The sequence below is a fragment of the Lynx canadensis genome, chromosome B1 (assembly GCF_007474595.2).
Source record: "Lynx canadensis isolate LIC74 chromosome B1, mLynCan4.pri.v2, whole genome shotgun sequence".
NCBI classification, from domain to species: Eukaryota; Metazoa; Chordata; class Mammalia; order Carnivora; family Felidae; genus Lynx; species Lynx canadensis.
In genome coordinates this window covers 170,526,818-170,552,989 of record NC_044306.2, presented here as the reverse complement: position 1 = coordinate 170,552,989, position 26,172 = coordinate 170,526,818, and the positions used below count along the sequence as shown (strand labels likewise).

The 26,172-nt window shown below is 39.1% G+C and overlaps 1 protein-coding gene across 1 annotated transcript in view; it reads right to left on the bottom strand.

Moving 5' to 3' along the window:
• The window catches only part of ATP8A1 (ATPase phospholipid transporting 8A1), a 231,850-nt gene that overhangs the window by 36,130 nt on the left and 169,548 nt on the right, over positions 1–26,172 (bottom strand). The window contains 7 exon segments of the mRNA XM_030313951.1: positions 278–334; positions 3,483–3,544; positions 8,775–8,853; positions 12,322–12,444; positions 12,549–12,623; positions 19,249–19,359; positions 19,453–19,636. Coding sequence (XP_030169811.1) covers positions 278–334; positions 3,483–3,544; positions 8,775–8,853; positions 12,322–12,444; positions 12,549–12,623; positions 19,249–19,359; positions 19,453–19,636 — 691 coding nt within the window.

Below are 26,172 nucleotides of genomic sequence, written 5' to 3'. Positions count from 1 at the left end.
CTCTCCTTCCTGGGATATTCACAATACACAATAATATATTAAAGGCTCTGACACTCTTGTGGTCAATAAACCTACTTCAGTTTTCTTTATTCACTGTTTCCAAATCAGACAAACTAGAATCCCCAGTTCTCCTCCTTCCACCCAAGACCCCTCACGATGAACAAACTGTGGGACCAGGGAACAGGGATACATAAAGTTAGTATAAAGAACAACAATGTTCACAGTTAACACCTAAGTAAACGGGAAATGCCTTGGTTGTGGATAGAGACACTCTTACCCATGTCCAATATGAAGTCTCCAATCCAGCTTTCAAACACACGGTTATCACCACAAACTAAGACAGAAGGGAAAATGTTATTTTATTTCATAAATGTGACAGTTCCAATGATTGAAGTGAGGTTTATAAAGACTAAGTATTACACTGTGAATTAGACTATGGGACTGGTAGATGATTCACAGCTTGCCTTGTATGACCACCAAGCAAAGAAACAGGTGGGCTATCTGCACATGGTGGCCGTGGCCACTCAGAACCGCCCACTAGCAGCATCACACTCCTGCCACCATCCCTGCTCTCCTCACCTGCACAGCCTCACGGTCCATCCACGAGGTTTGTGCCTGCCGTTTCCTGTACAATTCGTGAACGGTGAATGCAAACCTGCAGTAACTTGGATTCAAGTGTGCTTTAATTTGATTTTAGGGGCGCCTGGGTGGCTCGGTTGAGCTTCCGACTTTGGCTCAGGTCATGATCTCACGGTCTGTGAGTTCGAGCCCCATGTCGGGCTCTGTGCTGACCGCTTGCTCAGATTTTTTTTTCAGATTCTGTGTCTCCCTCTCTCTCTGACCCTCCCCTGTTCATGCTCTCTGTCTCAAAAATAAATAAACATTAAAAAAATTTTTTTATTTTATATCATCTGTAATGGGGTGCCTAAGGTGGCTCAGTCAGTTAAGCGACCGACTCTTGATCTTGGCTCAGGTCATGATCTCACGGTTCGTGAGTTCGAGCCCCACACTGGGCTCTGCGCTGACAGTGCTGAGCCTGCTTGGGATTCTCTCTCTTCCTCTCTCACTGTCCTTCCCGTGCTCTCTCCCGTGCTCTCTCTCTCTCAAAATAAGTAAAATTAAAAACTTTTTAAAAACATTAAAGAAATATCATCTATGAGACTTAAAGCCTCTACTTTCCGAACTTAAGAGATAAATTCTAAAAGTAATATAACTGGCTGTTTAGAAATTTAAACACTTACTCTGTAACTCTACGTACTTAAAAACCCTACCGATTAGGATATAAAAGCCTGTTATGCCCTCCGTGATGCACACACCCGTTATTGACTCTGCTACTAACTCTGCAGTAAGGGAAACTGCTGTAATGAACTGCCCTGTGTTTTTGATAGGGTGGCTCAAAGGTTAACTGGACATGCCCTGGAGTCACACTACTTGTGCTCAATGCGCCACCATTTATTAGGCACTTTGGTCAAGGCACGAGGCAAGTTACTTGACATGTGTGTTTCCGCTCCTTCACCTGTAAACTGGGACTGATGTAGGTCACCTCCCTCACAGGGGTGTGGGTATAAAACACTAAGACCAGTGCTTGGTGCTGAACTGTTATCTGCTATTATCTTTTTATAATTAAAAATGAAGTTCTAAGGGGCGCCCGGGGGGCTCAGTCGGTTGAGCGTCCGACTTCATTCAGCTCAGGTCATGATCTCACGGTTCGTGGGTTCGAGCCCCACGTCGGGCTCTGTGCTGACAGCTCAGAGCCTGGAGCCTGCCTCGGATTCTGTCTCTGTCTCTCTCTCTGCCCTTCCCCTGCTCACACTCTATCTCCCTCTCTCAAAAATGAAAACAGTAAAAAAATTTAAAAAGTATAAAAAAAAAAAGTTTCAAAGCCTGTCAGTAGTCAAAGGGATTCTGGGCACTGAAGGCGGTGGCAGTGTGACACCAGCCTCGCAAGGGTGGTCAGGGCACGCTTGCTAGCTCTGCGTTTCAGGCACTTTCAGGGTTTGCAAATGACATTAGGGGCTTCCCCGTGGGGTCATAAAGCCAGGTTCAAGTGAAGCGTTTGGGCCTTCTCAGCAAGATATCTAACGGCAATTTAGGATTAATATCTGTAGAAATAAAACTCTTAAAACCCTATAAACCCTATAAAAGTTCAAAACTAAGAGGCGTAGGTTGACATAAAGAAAAACGCCTTCCTGAGACCTGAGTGCCTGAATGTGTCCCTAAAACACATCCATGATACATCCTCCGATTAATTTCTAAACGTACTCTATCAAGTAGTTACTTGTTTTGGCACCCACGCTGCATGAGACCAAGTCACCAGCGCCCCTGACCCGACACACTTTCTCTCTCTGTCACTACTTCAGTTGGTTGATGTCAATGGAAAGAAGACCTCTGGAAAAAACTTAATCCCTCTGTTACTTACTGGCCTTAACATCCTATCACTCGGTAACTTAAACACTTGATATTTAAGCATTATAATATAGTTTTTCTACCAACTGAACCGGCCACACTGACAGCCACTTAGTATTTGGAGCAGCACACTGCCTTCATCAGGAGGTCATGGACAGGGACACAGGATTAGAGAGGAGGGAATGCTGGTCTGAGAATTCAGAGTTGAAGGTGAGTAGAAAACTTACCAGACACCAACCACGTGACCTTGGGCATTAGCAGTCAAGTAATAGTTTTGACTTTTAAGGTTAAAGTGGTTTTAAAACATTTTTTGGACCTTTATGGCAGGAACGGGATTGCACGCATGTCTGCGTCCTCCGTAAGTGTTTGGATAGTGACTTAACACAGTGGGTTCCATCCCTTGTGTGGATGAAATGTCCCCAAAGAGTGATTCCTCTCCCATTTCAGTCATCATGAGACTTTAGAATAATTACTGGTTAAATACCCAAGAACAGTATGATAATATTTGCCATAAATTCAGGAAAGCCAAAAAAAAAAAAAAAAAAAAATTAAGGGCAGTAAAATAAAAATGAGGAAAAAGAGACAAGGAAGAGAAAAAGGGCAAATGGGCGGCACTAAGAGTAAAGAGGGAATACTGAAAACAATAGCAACCAAAGTCTTGTAAAGTCAGTGAGCCTAAATGACATATAAAGAACCTAATATAAAAAAACCTCTTAATAGTCAAAACATCTATTTTCATTTTTATTTAGATTATTATTTTTGAATTGATTTATTCTTGAAAGAGAGAGAGAAGGAAAGAGCACACAAAAGTGGGAGAGGGGCAGAGAGACAGGGAGAGAGTCCAAGCAGGCTCCACACTGTCAGTGCAGAGCCCTTCACGAGGCTCAATCCCATGAACCGCGACATCATGACCTGAGCCAAAATCAACAGCCAGATGCTTAACCAGCTGAGCTACCCAGGTGCCCCTCATCTTATTTCTTTTTTAAGGGGAAGTGTAAACAACTCTAAATCCAGCAGTGCACACAGTTAAAAGGATTTGATCTGATATACAAACTAGGCAAATGTTCTGCACTCACCGTGTAAACAAAGTTTCCCAACAGCAGATAATCAGAGGTTTTCCCATTTCCAAATACGGTACCTGTATGACAGGAAAAGAGGCTTGTTAGAAATGAAAATGAGGTCCTTTCAGAATCCTTTCAAATATAAATCAATTTACATGTGTTAAACAAAAGAAGGGGAACCAAGTGGCACACAATAGAGCCAGCAACTAGCGAATTAAAAAAAATTGTAAGAAGTCTCACAAAGTCGCTATGAATGTGGGTCACAAAGTGAAAACAATTTTTCCAAAAGCCAACATGAAGGGGGAAAACCGACTTGTTAACCAATTCTTAGGATCCATGAGATGGGGAAAAAAAAATCGAACTAAGTATTAAGCAAAGCCTAATGTTATGGACATTGAGACAGGAAAGCATCCTGAACCCTTAATAAAGAACTCTGTTAACAATATAGATGAAGGTTTTAGGGAGGCTTCGTACTTTCTCTTCATAAAGTTGTTGGCATTGGTCCAAAAGGGATTCATAAATGCAACTCACAGAAGACCGAGGGCACCAATATGATTCCAGGCATATAGCTCTTGGAAGGTCTGGCTGAATTTAGGGGCATATTTTAAAGTATTTTGTTACTCCAGAAATGACTGACTAACGTGGCTTTAGATGAAGGGAGTGGTAGCTAACAAAGAAAAATGATTACTGTTAAAAAAATTAAAGAAATAAAAATAAATGAATAATCATATCATTGGCACCATGGAAAAATGTAAAACTCATGGCATAGGCAATATGATATCCTATTTATACAAATAGGCAACAATATTTATTCAAAGTCTCACATGCAAGGACAAAATATGTTAACGTATGGGATGAACCAGGCAGAGTGGCACTGGTATGAAAAGAAGGAATAATCCGGTGAGTTTGGGCGACACAGACTGGGGCTTGGTTCTGTGACTAATTGTATCACGTTAGTGTATAATCAATCTCCAGCCAACTCAGTTTCTTCACTTAAAAGATGAAGTGAAACGAACCACCCTGGAGGAGTTTTGAGATTAAAATGAGGCGTCATATGTAAGGCACCAAGCACAGTGCCAGTACTGGGAGCATGTGGTAGGGGCTCCATGATGTGGCTCTACCCTCTCTGAAGTTTTTGGTCACAAGTAGTCAGGAAGGGTTGCTTAATGGCTTGGCAATAGAGAGGACTCCTCTCTGTGGGGGTATTCCATGATTAGGGATATAGGAGCTGACGTGTTATGTCTTATGAGTACAAGTTTGTGGACAAACTTGTAAGTGTCTACAATTAACCTGCAAATTTCCATACAACCAAATTAATATACTCATAAATCTACAAAATAACTGAAAGTGTCTTATGATCACTTCCTGTTTTCCACGCATTTACACAGGTCCCTTAACCAAAATATATAAGTTATCAAAAATGATCACATTTGAGTCCAAGTAATAAGCCTTCTGGTCACGACTGGTTCATCATGAAGAAGCCGAAGATTCATTTGAAGACCACATTGAGAAAAAAAATTAAAAGCCTATTGTGGGGTTTGTTGGATTCAGCATTTGGATCATTCAGGCAAATCATTCGTTCTCATGCTTTCTCATCTCTAGACTCCTTTGCACTTAAAAATTATTGAGGATCCCCAAAAGCTTTTTTGTTCGTGTGGTTTATATCTATCGATGTTTACTCAGTTAGAAATTCAGGCAGAATATTTAAAAATACGTATTGATTTATCTAAAAATAATAGTAATAAACACAATACATACAATATAAACAGATTTTTATAAACAATATTCCCAGAAACAGAGCAGGTTAGTGAGAAAATTGGGCACTGTTTCACATTTTTATAACCTAATGTCTTGCTTAATGGAAGGCAGCTGGATTCTCATATTGTTCTGGTTGAAATACATGAGGGAAATTCAACTTCACGGAGAGATGGAGTCATAGAGGAGTGTTTTAAGAATCTTCTCTAACGATATTCTTTGGTACTACATCAAAACTCAACAAGTAGTTTCGTGAAGGTTACACGTGGGACCTGAAACTGTATCAGTGAGCTTTCAGTGCTCTAATTACAGTAAGATCGGTGGTTCCACTTGACATTTTGAGTGGATCTTCAACCCAGGCAGGATTCTGCAGCCTCTTGAAAGTAGCTGGTTCAGGTCAGAACTCGCATGGTGCATAGGGCACTCTGCCCGGTTCAAGTCTCACTGGTGCGCAGCACAACGGCTTTCTGCTCCCTTCCCGTTTTGTCACACAGAATATTAATGAGACGTGCACCAGGTTTCAGGATTTAACAAAGGTATCGATTTTACAGCTTCTTCAAGGGCATGCTTAAGTGAAACTGGCTTCTGTTGTTGTTTTTTAATGTGGGTGCCTGGCAGGGAAGAATACCACTGCCCAGTGGTCCGGTGGTACCACTATGTGTGCTAAGGTATCAGCAATTTTACCCGCCTTGCTTTTGTATCAGCCGTGAAAAAAGAAAAATCACGTCTGGATAATACGATAAAAATTTTGAAATTTTGACCTCGGGTAGCCCAAAAAGGTCAGGGGTATTTATAGGTGTCTATAGGCCATACTGTGAGAAGTAAAGAAATGAATATTTCGCTGTACTTTCTATAGCCTTACATTTCTTGTGTACCTCATCCTTTCAAGAGCTACAAAAACAAAAACAAAACCCCAAATCTAAAACCTCTCCTTATTTAAAAATTAAAAATAAGGCAAAAAAACCCACAACAAACCCCTCAACATTAGAATGTTACAAGGTAATTTATGCCAGATGCCATTCATGTCGTAAGAAGAGAAAGCACGAGTGCCCTTGACTGGGCTAGGTCTACAGGTGGCACCCTTTTTATCAACTGCCTCTGCTGACAGTAGCTGGCTCGGGCAGTTTCTGGGAAACTGTGAACATGCAAAGGGAGTCCTAGGATCTGTTCTCCAGGAGGTGGAGTTACCTGGGAATTCCTTTCAAACTCTGTCACTGTTCAGGTGTTTTTAGATGCTACTCGACTTGAGATACTCTGGATATCCAATTTCTTTTTTCTAATTTACAATGCTGAAATATCAAGAGATGGCCATGTGTAGTCTTTCATACCTATATTGATTTTGCAATCTGAAAATAAGGTTTACGTAGGGAAGTTGTCTAAGGTCCCACATCGCACCCTACATCTCAATGTCCCACGGCTCCAAAGAGTGGAAGCAATCTAAATGTCCGTCAGTGGAAGAACGGATACGCAAAACATGGGAAATCCATACAACGGAGCATCATTCACAGCTGTAAGAGGTGAAGTACCGATTCATGCTGCAACTTGAACCAAGGCCACATATTACGCGATTCCATTCTTCCGAAACGTCCAGAACAGGCAAACCCACAGACAGCAGTGAGTGGCTCCCAGGGGCTGGGGGGGGGGAGGAGCGATAGGGAGTAACTAACGGGTATGGGGCTTCTTTAGGGGGTGATGGGAATGTTCTGGCATTAGACAGTGGTGAATTTGGGCAATTCTGTGAATATACTAAAAAACGCTGAATTGTACAATTTAAAAGGTGAATTTTATGGCACGTGAATTATTATCTCAAGAAAAAAAAAATCCATTCTGGTTCTCCTGGCCCATCTGGGTCAAGAGGCTATACTCTAATTGGATTTTCTTACCACTCATTTCCATGGCTTAGAAAATGAGAACTATTTAGTGTACTGGCAGGGAAATTAACAAAGAAATGAGATGAAAAATCTCTGATTCAGACATGAAGCCCTCACCCTCCCTGTAACATTCACCCCATATGTGCCACGTGCTCCCATGAAGGGACAGTTCACTAACTAGGTATTGTTTTAAACACTGCAAGTACAACACTGAACCACACGGGAATCCCTTCTGGAACTCTGATTCTTTTTTTAATTTTTTAAAATTTATTTATCTTTGAGAGGCAGAGAGAGAGAGACAGAGAGAGAGAGAAAGTAGGGGAAGGGCAGACAGAGAGGAGGACACAGAATCTGAAGCAGGCTCCAGGCTCTGAGCAAGCGGTCAGCACAGAGCCCGATGCGGGGCTCGAACCCACAAACCATGAGATCATGACCCGAGCCAAAGTGGGACACTTGACTGACTGAGGCACCCAGGCGCTCCTGGAACTCTGATTCTAACTAAGGAGAAAGACAATAAAAAGTGAGCAAATATGTCACACCCTGGTAGTCAAAGACCTCACGAAGAGGACAGAGGATAATGAGGAGGAGCAGAAGCAGAGAAGGCAGTGTTGGCGGCTCTCTGGCAGCCCAGGCCTGAGGCACGGAGGGAGAGAACCTGCTGGAATATCTGGAGGACGAAGTCAGCAGTGCATCCAAGCGGCAGGCTGGGGCCCCGCGGCCAGGAAAGCAGGGAAGACACAGGTGGAGGAGTTAACCCCGGTGAGGGCTGCGCATCTTGTTCTAAACTCGACAGAAGTCTGTGGGTTTGTGGGGAGCGAGGCACGTGGTCCATGTCCCTTTTACCAGAACCACCTTGCCTGTGGAGAACAGGGCGTAGGAGGGCAAGAAGGGACCGGATGCTGGCTCTTCTATTGCCAGTCATTAACTCACAGCCGGCGGGGGAAGGCCTGCACTTCTAAAGGACGGACAGACCTCGGGTGGGGTAGGTGTTGTGTTTTCAATGCCTGTAGTTTGGGGGCAGAGGCCCCCAGCGGCCAGCTGCCTTCCTCGGGATCTCCAGCAAGGTCTGCTCCGGGGGACACGGCAGTACCAGCTCGAGAGTCACAGGGATCGCTTTCTAAAGTGGCTACTTTATCATTTTTATGTGCAGAGGCGATTCACCATCATCCTCTCTCTCAGGACTGACGGAATAAAGTCACTCCCTCAAAACAAGCAGAGGAAAAGCTTACACTCCAAGATGACCATAAAAACATATTAAAAATCTCATTCAAGATGTCGGCTCACGTCGACTTGAAAACACGAGCGTGTCTTATCAGGTTCAGTATAAAGGGCTTGGTACAAGCCTCGCAGGTATAATAAATGGACTACATAAAATATTAGCACTACTGTCTTCAAGCTCTACATCAATGGAGGAAAAAAAGAGCCCTAAAATTTAACTCTCTGCAAGTTTGGAAAACATGAGAAGTGGAGAAGAAAGGCTTTGCATATATTAAATCACTTTGCTCCCAAAGGAATAATAAAAATCTTTAAAGTGTGTACAGTTTTTGGATGCATGTATTTTAAGTTAAGGAAAACAGCATAAAATGAAACACTGCTATAATTTTTAACATATATTGACATTGAGTTATTTTTCTAAAAACGTAAAAAGTCATCTCTTAGCATTCATATCCTTTCTACTTACCATACTGAAGGGCTTTTAGTGGAAACCAAAACAGAATAACTGAGTGGAAGAGGCCATTTAAACAATGAACCCAGAAAACCTGAGGGAAAACAAAAATCCATGAGAACCATTTGCGATAAACTAGCTCTGTGAACTCTGACCTTTCTTTTTATCTGTGAGCTAGATTCACAAAACGTGTTTCTGTCGGGCCACCACTGTGAATTAATAGAACTGACAGACACTTTCTGCCTCTTAGACCTTCATGGGTCATTTATTTATTTTTATGTTTCTCAAAATGTTTTTTCAGCTTCACTGAAATTTTTTCTGCTTTCTGAAAGCCAAGTATTAAAAGTTTAAATTTCTTCCTGCAAAGGAAAGTAATATTTAAAAGACACGTAGATCCTGAAATTCTTTAGGTGCGACTGTTTTCATAATTCCAGAAGAACAGACTTTTGAAAAGACTGTAATTTGGTGAAATCCCTACTTTCTCTTTCCCATGTGCAGTACAAGTGTAAATGCTTCAATGGTAAGGATGTAATGCATCCTTTCTCTCCCCCCACCTCTCTCTCTACACACACTACATGCTAGAAATAACAGGTACACCATTTGTGTAATTCTTTACCCCACTGCCACTGTTACTGAATTTATAAAAGGCTTCCACAACTTTTAACACCTGTCAACGTCAAAGTTCCTACAAGTGTAACGTCGTTTTAGTTAGTACTTCTCTATATCGATTGTACTTTAAGAACAAGGGAGCATGTATGGCTGGTACTTTCTCCGTGGCAGGGATGTGCAAGATTAAGTTATAGAAAAACCATTTACAATTCTTATGGTCCTTTGAAGTGCGGCAGTTTTGTCATTTAAAAGTGCTTCTTGCAAGCAAAACTTATGCTAAATAAAACTGGCATGTATTAATAGTTTTAAGCTGTTCAAACAACAGAAATTAAGTTGCCTGCCTCCCAAAATTTTCCACTGTGATCTCAATCTCCTTTGTTAGCTCACCCAGCCACAGCGGATTGTATGATCCAATTTACGCTCCAATACATTACACATTTGAACTTGTGTTACTCATTAACCTTTGTCTCTTCTCCTCACTATGTCATTACCACAAGTTTTTATTTGACAGAAAGCACAGGTGGGTGCAAGAAAAATTAGTTCTACTTTTCCATTTTCCTGACCGATACTTATTGTCACATGCTAATCCTTTAACCCCTGTCACGACCTCAGAACCTCCGACCCTTTTTACCATAACAAACGTAATCATCATCATTCAGGGCAACAATGCTTCTACACTGGAGACCCACAGCAACTGCTGTGTATACAACTATGCATTTTGTAGCCATTTGTCCCTGAATTTTAAAACACTTAGATGGGATTTAATCAAAGAATTTTCACTGAAATCATGAGACAATCTATAAATACTATTAAAAATGGTTGGCAACTTGTATATAAATATTCAAAGGATAGAGAAGTTGTATAATCTGTTTGTCTTGATCTGATGACTTTTGAAATGCATGGGCTCTGCAGACAATGAAATACTTTGTAAACAACAAAAGAACAACAAAGGATACAAGGAAGGATGCTTCCACACTGAAACTATAAACTACCTTTTCCTTGGCCACAAGACTGTCTAAAGTTGCCATGTGCAGAGGGCACGAAAAGATGTGACTTTCCAGGAATGGCTTTGGATATTCATGGCAGGATCAATTTATGTTTATAAGCAAGAGTACCATGGCCAAGTCTGTGGCTGGAAAGTTAACTCTTGAGAGAGTATCATGGATCCTGAGCTACGGTAGACTGGACACCTGTGACTGAGCTTGATACAACTGTCCAGGTTAGTGAGAATTACTGTTAGCATGCCAGTAGCCCTGGAACTTTCCCAGCTCTCAGATCACTTTTCCAGGAAAGCAACAGTTCACAGTCCATTGTATCTGCTCTGTGTCTTACCGTCATTTGAAAATACCCACCACAGGTAACGAAAAGAATTTACAGCAAAGTGGTGCCATTTAATACGAACTGGACATCATAAATAAATTTTTAAAAGTCCAAAAATCGGGGCGCCTGGGTGGCTCAGTTGGTTAAGCGTCTGACTTTGGCTCAGGTCATGATCTTGTATTTAGTGAGTTTGAGCCCTGCCTTGGGCTCTGTGTTGACAGCTCAGAGCCTGGAGCCTGGAGCCTGTTTTGGATTCTGTGTCTCCCCCGACCCCCTCTCTCTCTGCCCCTCCCCCACTTGTACTCTGTCTCTCTCTCTCAAAAATAAATAAACTTAAAAAAAAAATTTAAAAATCCAAAAATAAGACATTCAAAAATTAAAGCATGCATATTGCACATTATAAGCACTAATCATTTTCAGAGACTATTAGAAATACTTTTCAGAACCAGTGGCCCAGGACACTTCAGCTTTTGTTGTTGTTGTTAATTGACCAAGTTCAGTTATAAAAAACAATGCCAACAAGTCGTATCTGCACACCTGGATATGCATGCACAGCGCATTCATGAAGACCTTGTCTCAGAAGATGAATGACACCCTGGCTATCAAGTTAGCGTTTCCAGTGTGAGCTTAGTGGAAGTGAAATGCCTTTTACTTTATTCTCCTGGTATACTGAGAAATTAATAAATATTAAAAATATCCTACGGTAACTGTCCTAAATTCAAAGCGTTGAATTTAGGTCACATCTGATTATTAGTAATATGCCAATAACCAGGTACTGTACTAGATGGGAAAAGTTCTGTGAAGGTGTATTATATTCGTGGCTTTTATCATATTTTCAAAATAGCACCTACCTTGACGGTTACAAAATTAAACATTTTTCTTTCACTTACACTGAACAGAAACCTGAATTATTAACAAATACTGGTGGAAAGACTTTAAAATATAAACCTGAGGGAAAGTAAACTATGCAAAAATAAATGAGATATTTTTGTTGTTGGGATGAATAAACACCATGACCCCAAAGGATGACAAATAGTCCATGGTGTGTTATGTAGGGTACAAACTCAGAATGTGATTTTAGATAAACGTTAGATATTTTATCTTGTATTTAAAATTTCATGGGTTGGAAATACTGAGTATTATGACTGAGTTATTGGCCAGAGATTATAATGCCCAATGCAATCTAATATTCTTATGAGGTTGAAGTTATTTCACAAAACAGAGAATTGATAAAGAATGATACATCATCCACCCCGCCACCACTTTACACATGTAAAGACAGACCTTATCGGTCCTGGATGACTGACCCCTGGGAGGAGTGAGCCTTTCCCTACAACGCTGCAAAGACAGAAAGCCGGAGGGCCAAAAGGACACTCTTGTCTGTCTTTCAGACCCAATTTACTGCTGCCTGGCAAACCCCAGTGAACTGTGGTTACAAGTTAATTTTATAAGAAAACAAACATATAAAAACCCTTCTCAGTCCATATCAGAACCTGAGGCAAATATGACTTGCCGTGGTCGGAACCCTGGAGTTGTTTCCTTAGCTTTGGAAGACCAGATGCCCCATGTAATTAAAACAGGAGAGCAAGTCCCACTGCCCGCCGCAAACATGCGCCAGGACATCCTGTCCTACCTTGGTGTTGAAGTCCAGTGCGTTCTGAGACGTTTTGTATAATTCAGGATACTTTAACATATTCTCTTTTCTGCATGATCTCTCAAATATTCCGAGCGTTAAGGGAGGCATTGCTGTAAACATCTAAAGGGCAGAAAGTGGTTATTACTCCAAGCAATCTAACGCAGGGTGAACCTTTATCTCAAAGTATTTAATGAAACAAAAATAATCAAATGTCCTCAACTTACCACATTGTAAAGACCTATACACCATCTCTCAAACAGGATCTGTCCAGAGAAGCCATTAACAAAGGCAAACCAGATCTAGGAAGAAAACAACCCCAAATCCCTTAAATCAGAACACAGAAAATATAAATGCATTGCTTAGAACCTGAAAACTCAACCACTGTATAATGGCCGTTATTAACATATTATTTTCACAACTTCCTTAAAAATGGCATTTATTTTTTAATTTGAAGAGATGCTTTCAGAAGATATTTGTTATTTAAGTCAGAATTGGCTTTAGGTGTTGGGTCAAAAAAGAATCCTATTAATAGGCAATCATACATTAAAAAAATTAAATATAACTTTATTTTCTAAAAGGTACTTTAGGGAATATATTTTAAGCCACTAAATTTTTAGAGGTTAAATTCCTTTTTGAAAGATTTATCTTTTGGTAATTAAATATTATTGTTTATATTATAAAAGAACATTTGTTTATTTAGCAAATGAAATGATTTCCGATGACAATACCATAGCGATTTTCTTCTGCGTTGGCTGTATTCATATAGGTTATCTATATACATTCACAAGTTTACCTTACTGGAAAAGTGTTAGATAGTGTCATATCCTGTTCCTTTCCCTCTTAACAGTATAAAATACACATTTTCTCAAGTTGTTACATATCCTTTAAAATGACATTAACAGATGGACATCTTCTATAGCGTGACTCTAACTATTTTGGGATATTTTGTTTGCTTTCAGCTTTGGTATTATATATAATTCTGAACTAAAATTCTTGTACAGAAATCCCACACATCTATATTTTCTAAGGACGGATTTTTTTTCTAGAAATAAAAGCTTTATGAAGGTATAACTAATATACAAAAAAAATGCACACAGTTAATGTATACAATTTGTTAAGTTTGGACATATGTATATACTCGTGAAACTGCCACTGTAATGGAGGCAACCTACATATCCATCACTTCCAAAAATTTCCTTGTGTCCCTTTGTTTTTTTTAAGGATGAATTCTCAGAAGTAGACCTAACAGGATAAAAGTTGATAAACCTTTTAGCATTTCTTGATAATTATAGCCATCAGAATGTGAAATCTGAATTTATATATTAAAAATATCTGGTAACGTGAATTTATGCTTTGACTATAAATAAATCTTCAAGTATAAAGCATCATGTTCTTATACATTTTGCAATTCTCTTAAAAATGGAAGACTTAACTTTGGATACAAAATTAAAAGGCAATATAACAAAAAACTTTAACATGTTTAAGACAAACAGAAAATGAAGTGAATATTAGTAAGTCAACCATACATATATTACTTTTAAGAAAGCAGACTGAAAATGTAACTAAATCTCTAGTTGATCCGGAAGAAAGAGAAGCCTAGCCGGCAATGAGATTACATAACCACACACCCAAAACCAAAGCACAACAACAACAACAACAACAAAACCTGTTCCAGGAAAGCAGTCCTGACATGCCAGTCAAGTGAATTTTTGAATCAGACTTGCGGGGACTTTGCCACACTTCACGTTTCATTTAACCTCATTATGGAAGCATGAATTGCTACAAATTCACCATTTATCAATATGTACCCAGGCTGGCCTCCCTATGAACAGCTTCTGTACCCACATTGATCTTCTTCCTTTTTATGGAGGAAAGGATTGATTGAGCATATATAAAAACGAATGTCTGCTTCATGAGATGGAAAAGAAAACAAAGGAGAAGTAGCACATGAAAAATAAGTCCAAGTTGTGTTAGGGCTGTAACACACATTAACAACAACAATAGCAACAGCACAGGGACCGGAGTCACATCTGAAATTCTTGCTTACTTTGCTACATCTATTTATAGAAAAAAATTGAACATCTGCCCTAGACTAGTAGTCAGGTCATTCATGTGTGTGTGCTTTAAAAGAACTTAGTATCTTTAAATGAAGGTACATTTATTCCTTAGGGTGGTGCTGCTGACTTTACACTCTTTTTTCTCTTTTTTTTTAAAGTGTAAGTAGACACAAGATGACAAGATGAACTTTAATGCTCTCTTGCGTTTTCACATTTGGCCTTTTTCAGATATGGATTATGTAAATACGTATTTGTGATACTCTGGGTGGCGGTAATGTTCTCCCTGACGGGGTCTGTGATTTATTGTAGTAATACACTCTAAGAAGCTCCTTCTGATGCCTTAGAGTATGATAGCAATATATGGAATTATTAAACACCAAGTTTCAAATTATGGCCTCACTAGACTATGAAGATGTGGTCCAGTCTTTGTTGGTCGGAAAAAAAGATGCACACCAAATTTATCCAGTGGACATGACCTGGATCAAAAGGGTCTAGTAATACATGTATCTGCAGTCATCGATGCTGTGTACAATAAGAAAATTATGTTATGTTTGCGTGTGAGTAAACATCTGTAAATGTGAATGGTCTCCTACCGTCTTTGTATATAATAGTCTGTGCTGATTCAAATGCCACTATGAGCCTGAAATTTAAGAACCTCCCTCAAATCAATAAATATTTACAGAAAGCTTAACATTCAAAATAGTTTGCACATAAACGAGCAAGTCTGCATTTGAAGTTCATTTAAAGAGGCCTCACCGCGTTATGAAAGAAAAGCAGCAAGTTTTAAGTGGAAAGCTATAGACACATTTTTACCTTTTCATTTCTCCTATTGAAAGGAATGCGAACATGTTTTTAGAAATTACCTTCCTGCATTTGAAAAAAATTCTTATTCCAGTTTCTTTTTTAAGAAAGGAGACATGACTAGAATATGAACAGAATCCTTTACTATGGTATGCTGCACTTTCATACAAATATTTTGCCATTCGAGTGTACATACACTTTACAAAGGCCTTTAATAAAGAAGTCTACTGAAAGGATTTCAAGCTAGTGTGATTTGTAGTGAAAAGATATATTAGAAACCTATCCCATACTAAATAAAACAACACCTAAATGACTACAAACACATAAAAGCCCCTTCTTTGACTCAACCAAAACCATGGATGCAGAAAGAAAATACCAGTCTTTCTGGGGAGGTTTGGAGATTATTTAAATTCACAAGAAATCCACGTCCCAGCACAACTCGTGCTGGGAAAGTATCACCTCATTGACTTTAATCAAAGCTTCTGGAAATTAGAAACACTACATTGTTTTGGGATGTTACCAGAAAACCTGGATGCGACCAATCATTTGAAAGAAAAGGTCCTATTTTGTTAGGAAGGAGTCAGATATTTCAGAGAAAAAAAAAAAAATCCCTTTAGAAAGAGCAATTTCAATGAACACCTAGGGCTGCCGCTGGGTGGCCACCACAAGTGACTGTTTTATATTGCCACCTGCCGAATCTGTATTTATTTGTCTGGCCGTAATTTATGGCAATGGAGTCACTAGATAGTGACATTCCTGGCAATACAGCAATGGGAAAAGCAGGTTTTGCAGATAATCTATAAAACCCATGGTGTTCCTTTATTAGCAAAGAAACTTCAGACCTGGTATTATTTTCTAAGTTCCACGTCCCAACAGAGGCGTGGCAGTTAAAGCTTCACAGACATTTTCCTCATGGAGCATTTCTGCATATTAAACAGCAGCTTACAAATAGTCAATGAGTCCTCTGCTCCCACGCCTGATCAGCACAAAAAACTGAAAGGAGAGATTCGAGACTGGCAGTTATCCTCGCTAGAGACACCCAGTGATGTGTTTTCTGTCTATTCATTCACAGTAGTGACATGAGCCATTAACATCTGCAGAACTTGTTTTAGCTGGCAAAAGTTGGGTATCTGGGAATTGATTTAAAAGGTCAATTCCTTTCCAAGACAGTTGAATTATATTCAAAATGTATTTCCATAAAGTGCTAAAAGAAAAATACCTTAAAAATGAGATTTCCAGTAGAGTTTAGGACTTACTTCCTTTTCAATGTGTAAAGTATTTGATCAGTGCTAAATATCTCATGAAGAGGCTTTAAATTCAAAGCCAAGTGAAATTTAGGGCTAATCAACCACAAATCACGTAACTCTGGAGCGGAAACAGAGCTTGCAGTGTTCGTGTCTCAGTTGAATATATTTTATTTCCCCCATTAGTACGTAACTTTTGCCCACTTCGTTGTTGATTGTCAATGTAGATTTTAAGAAAAAGCAATGAGCTGACTACTCACTTCATTGCACAAAACTAAAGTTTTGTAGTAGATTTATTGCTGCTAGTGTTTTTACACTCCTGGTGTCTTCAAAAGTATTTGTTACCACCTATGTAATCTGATATTCTTTTGAATATCAATGTTTTGGGATGAGAAGAAAATTAAGAAAAACTAGAAGTATAGAGGGGATTGGGAATCAAAAATTATTATTTTAGAAAAGAATCACAAATCTACACATACAACAGAGAACATATCTATATTTGGATCTCATAAGCTATTTTAGAAGTGCATTTTTCTTTAAAACACAGACTATTCCAGACCCAATTCAGCAGTGATGAACAATAAACTCATAGATTATGCTGTTTAGGTCTCCAAGCATTTGTTTATTTTACCTAACGGGTTGTAACCTAATTGTAGAATTTTAGTGACCAGTAAATGAAAGTGCCTGCACACTTTAAACTAAGTTTCAATTTTCCTAGCCTGAATCTTAAGAACTATGTTCTATCAACATTTTAATAAGGAGATAAGCATTCTGACAGAGGCATAAAGAGCAGCTGAACCAAACATACAGCAGTTCCCAACCAATGTGCCAATAGGGTAAATGTGAAATCCACTGATGTTTTGTTTGTTTACAGTGTGACTTCTCTGGCGTAAAGTATGAGCTATTATTTCCATACAGCGAATGGTTAGCTTGTGTCTCTCCTGACAGAAGTGTAGAAACAGCAGATTAGAGGGCAAGGTGGCATAAACAAACGTGTGAGAGAGCCCTGGGCAGATTTATGAGGGTGTGGGAGGCCCTCTGACAGGAGTGGAAGACGGAGGGTTTTCCTAACAAAAGCTACGGGGATCTTATCGTCACACTCTGTAGAGCAGGGGGAGCAAGAAACTGATATCACCTAGAACTTAAATATTACAAACACAGCTTCTAATGATATCTAGATGTTGGAAAAAAAAAAAGTAAATAACTTATCTATTATGTCCTGGTTAGCCACGTAGTTCAATTTGTCCACTTAGCCACAGGCCACACGTGGCTGTTGAACACTTGAAATGTGATCAGTCCAAATGGGGATGTGCTGTGATGTAAAATACGCACCAGATTTTAAACACTTGGAATGAAGAATGTAAAATACTGCATTGAGTTTTTAAAGCAGTGACATGCTGAAATGGTAATTTTGAATATACTAAGTTAAATAAAATATGATTTTATTAAAATTTTTTTTAATGTTTATATATTTTTGAGAGAGAGAGAGAGAGAGAGAGCGTGAGCATGAGCAGGGGAGGGGCTGAGAGAGAGGGAGACACAGAATCTGAAGCAGGCTCCAGGCTCTGAGCTGTCAGCATAGAGCCCGAGGCGGGGCTTAAACCCACAGACCTTGAGATCATGACCTGAGCCGAAGCTGGAAGCTTAACCGACTGAGCCACCCAGGCACCCCTAAAATATCATTTTAAAATTAACCTGGGGAGAGAGGCAAACCATAAGAGACTCTTAAATACAGAGAACAAATTGAGGGTTGATGGTGGGGGGGAGAGGGGAAAATGGGTGATGGACATTGAGGAGGGCACTTGTTGGAATGAGCACTGGGTGTTTATGGCAGCGATGAACCACGGGAATCTACTCCAAAAACCAAGAGCACACTTTACACACTGCACGTTAGCCAATTTGACAATAAATTATATTAAAAAAAAAGAAAATGAACTTGGGCTTTAACTTTTACTTGTTGCTACTGTGCTTCCTAAAAAATTTAAAATTACAAATATGGCTTACATTGTATTCTACTGTCAAGCTTCTGGAGGACAGAAGCTCGATTTACTTTGTAGTTGCTGAACGTGCCTGGCACCTAGTAGGTGCTGCAAAAATGTTTATAAAACAGAACGCATTCTTTTAGAAGTGATATTCCTGACCTGGGGTTAAGTTTTAATTTTAATAATAATGTTATATTTGATACCAGAAAAGGGATATAGCAATTTGTTGCTATCCAGACACAGGAACTGAACGTTCTAAAAATTTTTAGACAATTTCCTCACTATCTGAACTGTGAATACCTACCAGCTCAGAAGACAAAACAGGTCTGGGTAGCAAAGGGTATATATATATATATATATATATATATATATATATATATATGTATGTATGTTTGGAGCATAATAAGAACGACTAGATGACCAATACTAGCAAAATTATGTGTGTATCCTTCTGATTCTACCCCTTAGTAGAACTGCTACCCTCAATTTTATGTCTGTCATTCCCTTACTTTCTTTTAAGGTAGTTTTCCATGTGTGTATCCTTCAACAGCGTCCTGCTTTCTCTAGTGTGGTTTTGAGCTGTATAAAACAAATGCTATGTAGTTGGTAGTCTTTTAAAAACTGAAAACAGTTTTCCTTCATTAACAATTCTAATTCAACATTATCTTACCAAAGCAATGTAACAAGGTTAGCCAGGAATTTAAACACTGATTATTCTCTGTGGCCAACATGTTTGTAAGTTATAAAAAGTGGGCAGATGAAGGATTCACGAAAACAATGAGAAAACTTCTTTAAACACATATGCATGTGACAAGGACTGCACACTTAACCTGCTATTACCTCAATAATATAGAGGACTATGTTCTTGTAGAAGCAGTACAGGATGCACTTGGAGACTCTGTTATAGTTCCAGGCACCATGAACCATCAACAAATTCTTCAAATACTTGAACTAAAATAAAAGTGGAAAAGAATTAGTGTTTTTTTCCTCCTACTGTACAGCTGACGGGGACAAACGGCGCATTTTGCAGCAATGCTGCTTTACCTGAGCTATGGAGTAATCCGAGGAGTTCGCGGCCTGAAGGCCCTCGTTGCCACTGATCCCAACCCCGACATGGGCCGTCTGTATCATGCTGACGTCATTCGCTCCATCCCCAATTGCAAGCGTTATGACTTTGACTTGTTTCTTAACCATCTCGACAACTTCAGATTTTTGAAGAGGAGAAACCCTTCAATTAGAACAAAGTATCAATTAGCTCTGCTTTCTGAGAAAAGGAGTTTTGAAGTGTTACGGTCTTGAAGGATAAAAGCAGCGGAAGATCCAAAGGGATAGTTCTATGAAGTACCATTGTGTAAAAGTCTTTGGTTTGCAGATGCTCAGTTCTGTTACCCTGGTTGCCACTCTAAGGGAAAAAGAGAGTCTAAGAAGCAGGACTGTAGGTGAAAGGTAGGAGCTGCAGGGCCCCGTTAAACACTACTTCACCGGAATGGGTGCATTAATTTGTTAACGAAATCACATTTGAATTTAGAAATTCCACCGCTTCCTAATAAGCAACATCAGAATTTCAAATTCTTCACATTTGAATGAGAAAGGTCAGGACAGCTGCTGGATGGTAGTCTAAATGTTACACTAACTAAATCCTATACTGTACCTTGGAAATAAAAGTTTTGAGCCTCTGTAAGCAGATGTTAGATAATGTACTATGCACAACTTCAAACTCCAAGGAGCAGTGGGGAACTGGCTAACCTCTTGATCTGTTCTCATACACCATGATGAATCAATCAACCACAATAAACACCAAATGCCTGATTACATAGTTCATATGCCTCAATTTTCTTCCAAAGATACTAGCGGCCAAGAAGAATCAAGCAACCTTTTCTTTCTTCCTTCCTTCCTTCCTTCCTTTCCTTCCTTCCTTCCTTCCTTCCTCTCTCTCTCTCCCTTCCTTTCCTTTCCCTTCCCCTCCTCTTTCCTTCTCTTTCTCTTTTTCTTTCTTTCTTTCTTTCTTTCCTTCTTTCCTTCTTTCTCATTTATTTAGAGGAGAGAGACAGCATGCAGGGGAGGGGCAGAGAGAGAAGGAGAGAGAGAATCCCAAGCAGGCTCCGCACTGTCAGCATGGAGCCTGATGCAGGGCTCGAACTCACAAACTGTGAAATCATGACCTCAGCTGAAATCAAGAGTCAAACGCTGACTGAACTACCCAGGCACCACAAGCAACCGTTTATACAGACGGGGGTCGGGAACAGAATACACCAGCATCTATACTAAAATCATATTTGGTGTTAACTTTGGATCAATTTATCACAGATTTTTAAAAGCCATTTAAGGGGGTGCCTGGCTGACTCAGCTGATGGAGTGTGAGACTCTTGATCTCACGGTTGTGAGTTCGAGTCCCACGTTGGGTGGAGAGATTACTTAAAAATAAAAGAGCCACTTAAGAAATAAACCCCATGGCAATGACAGAAGGGTCCAAAGACAGAATGCCTCAGTGTAATTCCTATATCATCCACAATTATTGGCAATTAAAAACAAAGAGGAAAACTAAACAGTGAACTGAGTCCAAAAAGCATGAAGACAGTAATTAAGTATGAAGAAACAACTAACACACACAATGTTAGTGATCAGAGGTAAATTCTTTATCAAGGTGAAGTGGAGTAGGTATCTAATACCTATCTGCTGGAACATCTGGAAAATCATTTATTATTCTATTTAAAAATGAAGACCCTACTCTGAAAGATGCTACCTTATAATTTTCCTGATTATTATAAATTTCCTTAGGAACAATTCCCAGCAGTGGATACTCCGCACAGATATGTACCTTCAAGTGGCCCTACTGCCTTTCTGAAAAGTTTTCCATCAGAGCAGCCCCAGATTTTATTTAAAGTTTGAGAATCATTATATTAGGCTGTGAGTTACTTGCAGAGTGAACCAGCCTCCTCATCTTTGATCCAAAATAGGTACTCAATAAACGGCTGCTACATGAAATAATTCTTTTTAATTCTTTCTTTGGATTTCCTTTCAGAGTCTGGCAATAGCACAAAATGGCCCAACTGTGAACACTGCAAGGGAATGGGTGAGTACCAGCCATTATGGGCTTTTTCACAGTTAGCCCCCATTTTTCTTTGAGGTAATTTTCCGTTCATTTTCACATTTCATTTAATTTTTCTTAACAGACTAATATAAACTGGTAAGCCCACTGGCTGTAGGCCAATGGTTTAAACATGGACTACAGCTAACATGTAGTAAATGTCAAAAAGCATGCTCACCAAGAAATGATCTAAATAGCAAATGGGAAATGGACATGAAAAGAGAGAATCATTTGAAAACATTCATCAAATTGCCTTTGTAAGTTAACAGGATCACAATGTAAATAACTGTGAAGTCACGCCATGGGATCGATGGAATTAGAAAACGGTGGTATCTGTTTTCATCGGCTGAATGTGTCATAAAAGAGAAATCTCTGCATGGGGAGCTAAGACCAGAGATTGGAAGTGGCATCAGAAAAGGGCTGGACTCAATTTTGTTTTCTTTCTTCATGGCTATCACAACCAACCACTATTTCTTCTGCCTGCCACTATAATTTTCAATGTCCCCAAATTAAAATTGGCTGAGGATTTTCACCAACTTCGTGAGCGTGGTTATCTCAGGTGTTAAAAATGGAGTATTAATCCCCTTGGCAAGAACAATGCCTGTGTGTGTGTGTGTGTGTGTGTGTGTGTGTGTGTGTGTGTGTGTTTTAAAAGATGACGATATAGCGAGAGGCGTCCCCAAAGTTACACTGTAACTCTTACTAGCAGCGGCATCTGTTTCCTTTACAAGCTAACAGCAGACAAGGGCTTGGAAGAAGATTCAACAAACGGCAGAAGCCTTCATATCTGATGTGTCTGACATAGCCGTTGCTAAGTGGGGATTCATAAAAAATAAAATATGCATACATAAAATATTTAACTCATGAACCCACAAGCTTGTGATGTAGAGCAAAGAGCCTTACTTTGCAGAGGGGTCTACTGTTTGAAATTCTGCCTATTTTTGTTGCACAAACCTCACTCATGAGGCACATTCCACGGCCGGTTTCATTCAAGTGGAGACCAGAACGTAATGACGCCTCCACCCCAGCTCACTGTTCTGTTCCCCACTCTAAAGTATACAGCAAATGGTTTAGCAACTCTGAAAGTCTCTCTAGAGTATTATACCGGGCTTTCCTAGCAACAATTTTGACTGATTCCTAGTAAGCACCACGTCATCTCATGAAGCAAAAGTGCAGATGTGTCCTGAGAAGCATCCTTTCAGGTCTGGCCTAGATGCACTGTGGGCATCTCTTAGGGAGACAAGGTGGTTCAAGAGGATTCAGGTTAGTCGAGCTGAAATCAGTTAAAAAGCTCTACTGTTTTTACAGCATCCACTAAAAAAATTTTTTTTTAATGTTTATTTATTTTTGAGAGACTGAGAGAGACAGAGCATAAGCAGGGAGGGGCAGAGAGAGACACACACAGAATCTGAAGCAGGCTCCAGGCTCCGAGCTGCCAGCACAGAGCCTGACGTGGGGCTTGAACTCATGGACCACGAGATCATGACCTGGGGTGAAGGTGGACGCTAACTTGACTGAGTCACCCAGGTGCCCCTACAGCATCCATTTTAAAAACTGTTCCTTGGTACAAGGCAGTTACAAGATAGCACAACAAACTTAGATGACATTAAAAAGTGTAACATAAAGCTTTTTGATATAATTGCCAGTACTTCATAACTTCAGAGGACGTGGAAATCAGAATTGCTTGAAAGGGGCTTCCTTGATGAGTTAGAATATGACTTGGCTTTGACAAGGAGAGGAGAGCTTATTGTCAGGTCAAAAAAAAAAAAAAAAAAACCCAGCAAATAGCATATACTAAACTTCTTCACTGTTCGAAATCATCTAGAACATATTCCTTCTACCATTGTCCTATCTTATAAGAAGTCACTAACTGAAGTCAAGCATTAGAATTTATTTATTTTCTTGACTTTCATAAACATGCTTCTATATTTGTACAATTTCCAGAATAGTCTAGAACAATGTTACTACATGCTAATTTTCCCAAATGTCTATCAAAAAACTAGAGATCCATGTTTGAGAGTAACTAAAAACTGAATGTTACAAACACCAGTAGTGACCCAATGTATAATTCAGAAACATTATAAAAGCACTGTTTTCTACTCTAGATTTTTTTTAAAACCACGCATGGGTCTGCGTTAGGACTTCAATTATACACAGTTCTCTTCTCCTCCATTGTTGCTCTTTCCTTCTTTGGGAGAAGCCAGAGGCTCTGTGGACAAAGACTAATCAAGTATGTGCTCTAAAGATACAGTTTTCTTCCTGTGGCTCCACAAACAGAAGGTGGTCTTTTGCAATACAAACTAGCAGCACACTGAGTGTAATAGCTCTTCAGATATTATTTTGGCTATAGTTTCTGCACATGCCGTTCAGTATTTTTCTTATTTGCTATGTAGTAACTCTCATTGTCCAGTGGACATTAGATCAGTGTACTGACAATTTTTACCACTTAAGCTGCAGGTATATAGAGAGCACATCTTTAATGAGCCTCATTTTGCACTCTTTTAATGGGATTAGCTAAATGAACTGCCTTTTTGAATGGAATACGGATAAAGACAGAATATTTTAGGGGACTTTTTATAGGTAGCCAAAAGGAGTATAATAATTTATCTTACTGTATTATGTTTTTAGGTTACTAACCTAAAAAACATCTTATATATACACTAGAAATAATATGGATAATGTATCTCAAAAACATACTGAAAACTTAAAAGTTACTATAAAGTTGCTATTAGAAGGTGAATCTAGAGAAACGTTTTAAGAACAAGGAGGAAGAGAGTATTTCTTAATTTTCCTGAAGTGTTTTTATAGTGACCCTGTGCTTATAGAGCCCCTGTATTTACTAAGCTTGAGAAGTGCTCCTGGTGACTATTTAGAGGTCAGGATCATTAGTAGGGGGTTCTGCTGTATTTTCCAACACTTCTGAAGATTTCTCCTTGTGACTATCAGTCTATTTATTCCCCATTGAGTCATATTCTGCTAATAAAAAAAATATAAAAAGAGAAAAAAAAAACCTAAGAGAAAAACTTTTGAGATCTTGACTCTGAACTAAAATTTGTTAGGCTCATTTGTAAAGTTTTGAATTGAAGAGGAATTAAAATTTGGCCAAAAAAAAAAATCTGTTACATGTACCAAAATTACATAAATATTAGAACACTTCTACAAACACATCGATTACTGGAATGAAAACAGCCACGTATATAGCATCTTCAAAACTATACTTAGCATATGGTACATAATGAAACATTCAACTACTTCTAGGTAAGAGAACTGTGTTATTCAAATGACTGATGAGTGAGTGCTTTCCTAGCCTCCAAAAGCAACATCTGTTGATATACTGTGCAGTCAGAGGCAACAAGGGGACCTTATAATACAGGGATTGAGTCTACAGAAATAAAATGCAGATAGCCTTTTCACAGGGCAAAAAGGGAAAGTAATTTTAAATAAGATGTCCTTCTGCAATGCATTTTAGATGCAAACATTTTTTCCCCCCATAATCATGGTTGTTATAGATGAACTACTCCTGTCTCCAGTTTCAATGGTTCTGATAATATTTTAAATAGGGACTGATTGTATTGATAGTGTATATTTGAATACGCATTTATGTGTGTGTGTTCACAGACACTCCAAACTACTAACTGGCAAATGTACCTTATAAATACCCCAAAAGGAAAAAAATTCCTGATAGAAATCTTTATTATAGTATCAACACCAGAGAATAGTTTGTCTACAATGCTACTGTTCATTTTCTTTCTTTCCTGCTTTCTTTCCTTTCTCTTTTTCTCCCTCCCTCCCCCTTTCTTTTTCTCTCTCTCTCTCTCTCTCTTTCTTTCTTTCTTTCTTTCTTTCTTTCTTTCTTTCTTTCTTTCTTTCTTTCTTTTTCTTTTTCTTTCTCTCTCTCTCTCTCTCTTTTTTCTCTTTCTCTCTCTCTCTCTCCCCCTGTCTCTTCCTTCCCCTTCCTTCCTTCTCTTCTCTTTTCTTTCATCATCTAGTATCTGGAACCCAGCTCTAGGCTCAGCCCAGAGCAAATGTAAAGTGCTAGTAGAACTGAATAAATGGCAATTTTGCAAAAACAAGAAATTCATCTCATTATCTCATTATACTAACACTACAACTCTCACTCATTTTTTTTTAAATTTTTTTAATTTACTGTTTGCTGTCAGGAGGCAAAGTCTGTTTAATCTGCTCTGTATCTAGAATGCAGAGGAAGTACATAAAGGATATTGCATTCTCCAGGCTTTCTCACATGGATAGGAAAAACAGATGGAAAATTATTAGGTGGAGAAGGAAACATACCACCTTTTCAAGGGAAAGTGGGTATAGTCCGAATGGCTTACAGCCAGAAGACAGGGGGCCTCTGCATGTCAGGATAAGAAAGTTTGAATATCACAGCTACTAGCTCTAAGCAATAGGAGGTGTTAATTAAAAAGATTTTGAGCCAAAAAAGAGCATGGTAGAAGCAGTGCATTAAAAATACTAATTTGGATTGCCCCCAAAATGTATCTTTTTTATATGTGTGGATACCTACATCTCTCTCTACATATGTATCTGAATTGAAAAGAAAATGAAAAGAAAGGACATATGGCTTGGGTGTGGGGTTTGAATGGAAGTGGGATCAGAGATGACCCTGAGGTTTCAAATGTGAGTGACTAAGAAAATGATGGCCTAAACATCAACAG